General features: G+C 48.2%; 2 protein-coding genes across 3 annotated transcripts in view; one reads left to right on the top strand and one right to left on the bottom strand.

Annotated features, from left to right (window-relative positions):
- The window catches only part of LOC123096186 (protein transport protein SEC23), an 11005-nt gene extending 8117 nt beyond the window's left edge, over positions 1 to 2888 (top strand). The window contains exons 11-15 of one of the 2 annotated variants that reach the window (XM_044517834.1): positions 1172 to 1333; positions 1431 to 1694; positions 1920 to 1994; positions 2182 to 2211; positions 2311 to 2888. In XM_044517834.1, coding sequence (XP_044373769.1) covers positions 1172 to 1333; positions 1431 to 1694; positions 1920 to 1994; positions 2182 to 2211; positions 2311 to 2454 — 675 coding nt within the window. In that variant the 3' untranslated portion in view covers positions 2455 to 2888. Of the gene's footprint in view, positions 1 to 1171; positions 1334 to 1430; positions 1695 to 1919; positions 2003 to 2181; positions 2212 to 2310 lie in introns of both variants that reach the window. The other variant, XM_044517833.1, reaches the window with a different exon arrangement.
- Positions 2889 to 4275: 1387 nt separating this feature from the next.
- LOC123096184 (pentatricopeptide repeat-containing protein At3g12770) lies at positions 4276 to 6217 on the bottom strand. Its single transcript, XM_044517831.1, has one exon. It carries the CDS (start codon positions 6145 to 6147, stop codon positions 4390 to 4392), a length of 1758 nt encoding a protein of 585 aa, XP_044373766.1. The 5' UTR covers positions 6148 to 6217; the 3' UTR covers positions 4276 to 4389.
- Between the last annotated feature and the right edge of the window lie 191 nt (positions 6218 to 6408).

The raw sequence follows: 6408 nt of genomic DNA, 5'->3' as shown, positions 1-6408 counted from the left end.
GCCGGTGTAGCCCGCCTGGAACGGCAGCAGGGGCGTCCCGCTCGGGCCCGACGCGTTCTGGATCGGCCAGTGCGTCGCCGGGTGGTTGTAGGCGGGGGGCGCAGCCGGCGGGGTGGTGTGCGGGCCGGCCAAGTACAGGGAGATGCCCTGGACGGCCGTCACAAGGTCCCGCAGGGTGCTGGTCATCTCCTCCGGCGTGAAGACGGAGGTTGTCGGCGGCGCGGAAGTGACGGGGGCCGGCGGCGCGGAGGTAATCGGGGCCGGCGGCGTTGGGGACCCGGCAGTGGTCATCGGGGCGGTGGTGATGATGGGTAGCGGCAGCGTGGGTGTTGAAGACGACATGATCGAACCCGAGTCTCTGGATACCAAATTGGTAGAACCAGGGGTCCTACCGGACCTGCTCCGGAGGTTGTAGGGGAAGGATGGAGCGGGGCGAGGCGATGAGCGGACGCGCCGGCGGCTGGGCGCCGTCGCGTAGGAGGGAGATGGCGGCGGCGGCTAGGGTTAGAGGCGGCTAGGGTTCCAGCTCCTCTGGGAGCCGGGCAATAGGGATAATAATATTCTTATTGCTTAATTCCAAAAAAAGTCTTACATCCTATATTTATAACCTAGATAACTTGCATAAGAATTAACCTAAGATAACTTGTGGGCCAAGCCCCTAACTACTGCCTGGTGGGCCTCCTCCGGTTATAAGCTAAACCGGTCATAACAAAAGGTCCACACTAGATCGGTACATTGGAATTATAATGGTTGTGCTTCTCCTTTGAACAACCTTTTCTATAAAAAACGCAGTCTTAAAAAGGATATGGCATTCGTGAACTTGGTTTCTCAATAACATGTCATATATGTTACTCCCTCTGTCCTACTGTATATATAAGAGCATTTTTGACACTAGTGTAGTGTAAAAAATGCTCTTATATTATGGGACGGAGGGGGTATCTTAGAAACATAATCATTAAGAGGAAACCTTTTATAAATTGCATAGGAAACAAACCATGACCATAAAGGAAATAGTTCGCTGCTCAAGGAGTCCTTGATTAGTTTCATTAATAATTAACTCACAGTTATTGCTGCTGCTTACATGTTCTGACATGAGTTGCATCTTTGACTCTTCCTGTATGTAAGGTCTGTTATATTCATTTTTATAGCATGTTCTTGGTGTTTTTTTCAGGTTGATTTTGATCCAGTAAGATGGCTTGACCGAGCATTGATTAGTTTATGTTCGAAATTTGGAGACTATCAGAAGGAAGCACCTTCATCTTTCAGTTTGTCCCCGCGTCTATCAATTTTTCCACAGTTCATTTTTAATTTGAGACGTTCTCAGTTTATTCAGGTAAAACATTTTTTCTGTCCTAATTCAGTGAGTCATGCTGATCAACAGATCAAGCGAATTGAATTTCTCTTTGCTCCTAATTAACTACTACATGCAGGTTTTCAACAATAGTCCAGATGAAACTGCATATTTCAGGATGATGTTAAACAGAGAGAATGTAGCGAATGCAGTTGTGATGATCCAGCCTTCACTTATATCATATTCATTTCAGTCAGGTCCCGAGCCTGTTCTATTGGATGTAAGCGCAATTGCTGGTGACAGGATACTTTTGTTGGATTCTTATTTTACCGTTGTCATATTCCATGGGATAACGATCGCACAGTGGCGAAAGGCTGGTTACCAACATCAAGAAGGCCACGAGGTAATGTTTTGTCGGCCAAAAACTAAATATATTTTTTTCCGACTCCATGTTGGCTTTCTTGTAAGTTTATGGAGAACTAATCTGTATTCGATTTAAAATTCTAACGCGATGTAAAAAGAATTCATAGAAAATATCAATGCTCTATATTTTACATTTTTTGTTTTCTCTTTTGGGTTTTCGCATGTTGTTGTTGAAAAATCATATATAACCTTGTATGATGTTCAGGTGTTTGCCCAGTTGTTGCAAGCCCCACAGGAGGAAGCTGATTCAATAATCAAGGAGCGCTTTCCTGTGCCTCGTGTTCTCAGGTTATTATTTTCTATTTAATCTGTCAGTACACTCTGCATCAGAACTCTTAGGAGTATGCATCCGGTGCCTGTGTACTCGGTAGTGGGGAGCAGTTCCTGGACCTGCAGTGACAGTAGCAACTGCAGGGGATCCCGATAAGATATAAATTTGAACAAATGCAACAATCTTGAACTTGAAGGTCAAAATTTGTGCCGAGAATTGCAATCAAGTCACCAGTGATCAGTTATTAGTTTTGGAGTATACTAAAAAAACTATCAGCACTTCCATATAATTTGTTTTTTAATGCTTTATTTTATGGAAATTGCAGGCTCGATTCTTGCTGGCAAAGCTGAACCCATCCGTGACATATGACTCCGACACTCCTCCGCCTCCTGGGGGGGATATGATATTCACAGATGATGCGAGCTTCCAGGTCTTCATGGAGCATCTCCAGCGGTTGGCTGTTCAGTAGAGCATGGACGTGCAGTAATTTTGCACCAATGGCCTCTTCTCTCATGTACAGCAAAGGAAACCTTTTCGTGTGTGTGTATCACTGTTATACCGGTTGCCACGTACTGTAGGCCGACATACCGCTGTTAGCTCCGCATCTGTACATTGCCATGGACTGTAAGGTTTATGTCGTATATCCCGAGATGGAGCATTCATAAATTGTGCTCTTAGCTCAACATATGGTTGATCATTGCTGACACCAAAGAAGATTGTCATCGTCTGGGTGTTCAAGCTTACTGGTGAAGAGGATTTTTGGAGTCCCATGTGTTACTAGCGATGCGTCTAGATTTATTGATAGCAGGTGTTTGCTTAAAAAATGTGTGACAATTGATGTTTATGGTGGTGGTTTATCGGTTGATGGAAGCAAGCGTAATTGTTTTTCTTTATCGGTCAATACCTGAATGTCGTTCTTCTGGACACGCATTGGGCATGTGGTTTTCTTTTCAAAATTCTTTTTTGCATTTGTCTCGTCGTTTTCCTCTCTTCACTTGAATTTGTTCAGACTGCCAAATTTAAATTCACAGACAGACAAGGTTCAAGTTCAACATAAACACCTTTAAAGGTCCAAATGCGGCATAAATTTAGGCGACCACGATGACACGACCTTATGATAATGCAGTGGCATGGCATAGCATGGTTCCTTGTTGTCGGAGGAAGAGGAGTCTGAAGATATCGACCTTACATTCAGTATTATTCACAAGTGGCAACACGTAACTGAAGATATGTGCACAGGGAGGCAAACGGCGCAGCGCATGAACTGGCTAGCTTGGCAGAATATGCTGAACCGGGCATTTGGTTAGATGACACCCGCCCACCGCCCCCCCTTCCCTTTTGTACTACCTCTTCTCCTAAAAGATGTTACCCTGATTAGCAATGAATAAAGAGGTACTTTGCGTGTCAAAAAAATGTAACATGACCTGCTGCATCGACTCACATTTTAAGGTATGCAGTGAATTCACAGTATTTTTTTTGGAGAAAAACGAATGCACACTACCGAACTTTATATACTGTGCTGTTGCCCACAAACACTATCCTGGGAGCAATGCAAAATGCTAGATTATGAATCGTTCAAAAAATTCAGAATGCACCCTTCCTAGGAGAGCTATAAATGCTAGAACCCATTTGTAGAGATGAAATTGTTCTTGGTAGAAAATTCAAAAATGCAGGAAGCGCGATTTGAAACTTTCTCGTTCTTCGTATTCTTTCGCTTCCAGTAGAGGATGGTGGGTGGAATATATGTGAAGTGCTTAAATTACATAAACGCTACCATCATTTTCAGATTGCAACTTCTTTGTCCTACCTCATCTGAACTCATCCCACTAGCATGAAGAAGGAAAAAGTATAATTAATCAGTCATCTGCCATCGGTGTTCTTGTTTCTTCGAAGAAAATAATTTGGACTGTCGATGCATCTCAGTGGAAAATAGCATCTGTGACTACAATTCTCTGCCCTTGCCACCTGAGCCATGAAACAAATTTCTATGCCAATCAACTTAGCATAGTATTCTCCTGTAATATGAAAACCATTATTCCTCACCGATCATAGTCCAATACCTGTGCCATACTCCCACCACTTTGGTTTTTGTTTGGCAGAGGTCTGAACATCACATCCTAAGATCATAGAAACTAGTACATTATTTTCTGGAGCATTGTTTCAGTCTCTTCTGCAGCTCTAATGTAAAATCACATTTCAATAATGCAACGGGTCATCGGTGGCCTTCCCCATTGTACAGTTAACAAGGCGGAAATTATCAGAAAACACAACATTTATCCTCAGTTTATCATGAGCCTAAGATAAAGTTTAATTACGATATCCAAAGAATTATGTGATATTTGGGAGAGAACATGTGTAAATAGCTGATTACAAACAGCCTAACCTAAAACTTGCATCTAGCTTGCTACCTCATGATGGCTCTTCTTTCTCTACTGGTACAAACTAAGCTGTGCCCAGCCGTCTTCTTGAGTTCCATCTCCTTCATCGTCCTCCTCGTCCTTTCCGCATCTTCCAGCATTCCAGCCTCGAAGTACATGTTCGCCATCAAAACGTAGAACGTGACGTCGTTAGAGCCCAACTGGAAGAGATCCTTGGCAACAAATTCAGCCAGCTCCAGGTTGCCATGAAGCCTGCAACCGCCAAGGAATGCACCCCAAATGCACTTGTCTGGCTGCATCGACATTCCCCTGATGATTTCATACGCTTCAACAAGTCTGCCGGCACGCCCTAGCATGTCAACCATGCAGGCATAGTTCTCAAGTGTTGGTGATATATGGTAGTCCGTGACAATGCTGTTGAAAATCGCCAGCCCTTCATCAACAAGGCCAGAGTAGCCACAAGCCACTAGAACCGCAGTGAGCGTGAAGGAATTAGGCTTTACCGCTTGATCTTTCATCGCAGAGAACAGATTGAGAGCCTCTTCAGGCTCACCATGGTTGGCATATGCACTGATCATGGCACTCCATGACACGACACCAGGCTTGCGCAAACCTTCAAAAGCCTGCCTTGCGTAAGCAATCTCGCCACATTTTGCGTACATATCCACGAGAACATTGCCGATCCTCGCATCAGTGTCGAGCCCATGACTCCTGGCGAGCTCGTGCACCCACTTCCCTGTCTCGAGGGCTCCCGAGCGTGTGCAAGCAGACAGCACACTGACCAGAGTGACAGCGTCAAACCCCACCTTCTCACTAAGCATCCTGTGGAAGAACTTGATCGCCCGAACCCCATCACCATTCTGCTCATACATGGCAACCATCGTGTTCCAGGACACCACGGTGCGCGCAGCCATCCCATCAAACAACTCCTTCGCCGACGCGATGCTCCTGCACTTGCCATACATTGCGACCAGCGCGTTCACCAGCGGCAGATTCGCATCGAACCCCAGCTTGACCACGAACCCATGAACCATCTCCCCGGCAGTGAGACATTCCTGCCCCTGCAGGCATGGCAAGAAACTGATCAGAGTGATCTCGTTCGGGAGCACTCCCTGGGCAACCATCGTGCCGAACACCGCCACCGCCTGGCCGAACAAGCCGTTCTGCGCGTAGCCCGCGACCATGGCCGTCCACGAGACGACCGTGCGGGCACCGGCGGCGGCTGCCAGGAACACCTGCTCCGCGTCCGCCACCTCCCCCTCCTGGCAGTACATGGCGATGAGCGCGCTGTGCACGAAGCCGTCCCCGGCGAGCGCGAACCTCACCGCGTCCCCGTGCGCGGCCCGCCCGAGCCGCGGGGCGCGCGCCGCCGCGCACGCCGGGAGCACGATCGGGTATGTGTAGCAGTCCGGCGCGACGCCCGCGGCGCGCATCCGCTTGTAGAGCTGGAGCGCATCCGCTGCGGGGGAGTTGGCCGGGACGGAGTGGGAGTGGGCGTGGGCGTGGGCGCGGAGGAGGGTGTTCCACATGTAGGCATCGCGGCGCGGCGCGGCGTCGAACACCCTGCGGGCGTACGCGAGGGAGCACGGGGCGGCCGCGGCGAGGAGCCTGGTGGCGAAGGCTGGGTTGGCGGCCACGCCGAGGAGGACGGCGCGGGCGTGGATAGGGAGGAGGGCGCGGAGGGACGAGGAGGAGGAGACGCCGGCGGCTGAGAGGAGGCCGATGTAGTGGCGGACGAGGCCGGCGGCGGTGGTGGGCGGCTGCGGGAGGAGAGTAGGGGGCATCTGTTGGACCTCAGGCCGATGGTGTGCCGCTGCTGACTGAGTTGGGTTTCACCACGGAGAAAGAACTAGCATATGCTACGGCTTCTTTTGTACAAAAATTTACATGTCGAAATTTGTTTGGTTTGCTTGAGATATTTGAATTTTTTGAATGTGTAATGTGTGATATTACTAACAATTGTATCCAAATTTGATGCCATTATGAAATGCCCTCACCTACATGGCTACATTGCCAAGCAAACTGGCAAATTACAGAGACTATGG

This window comes from Triticum aestivum, chromosome 4D (assembly GCF_018294505.1).
Source record: "Triticum aestivum cultivar Chinese Spring chromosome 4D, IWGSC CS RefSeq v2.1, whole genome shotgun sequence".
Classification (NCBI taxonomy): domain Eukaryota; kingdom Viridiplantae; phylum Streptophyta; class Magnoliopsida; order Poales; family Poaceae; genus Triticum; species Triticum aestivum.
Note: the sequence above shows the minus strand (reverse complement) of the source record. Positions and strands in the feature narration are given on the sequence as shown.

Coding starts and splice junctions, on each gene's coding strand:
- LOC123096184 (XM_044517831.1), bottom strand. CDS start 6,147: ATGCCCCCTACTCTCCTCCCGCAGCCGCCCACCACCGCCGCCGGCCTC.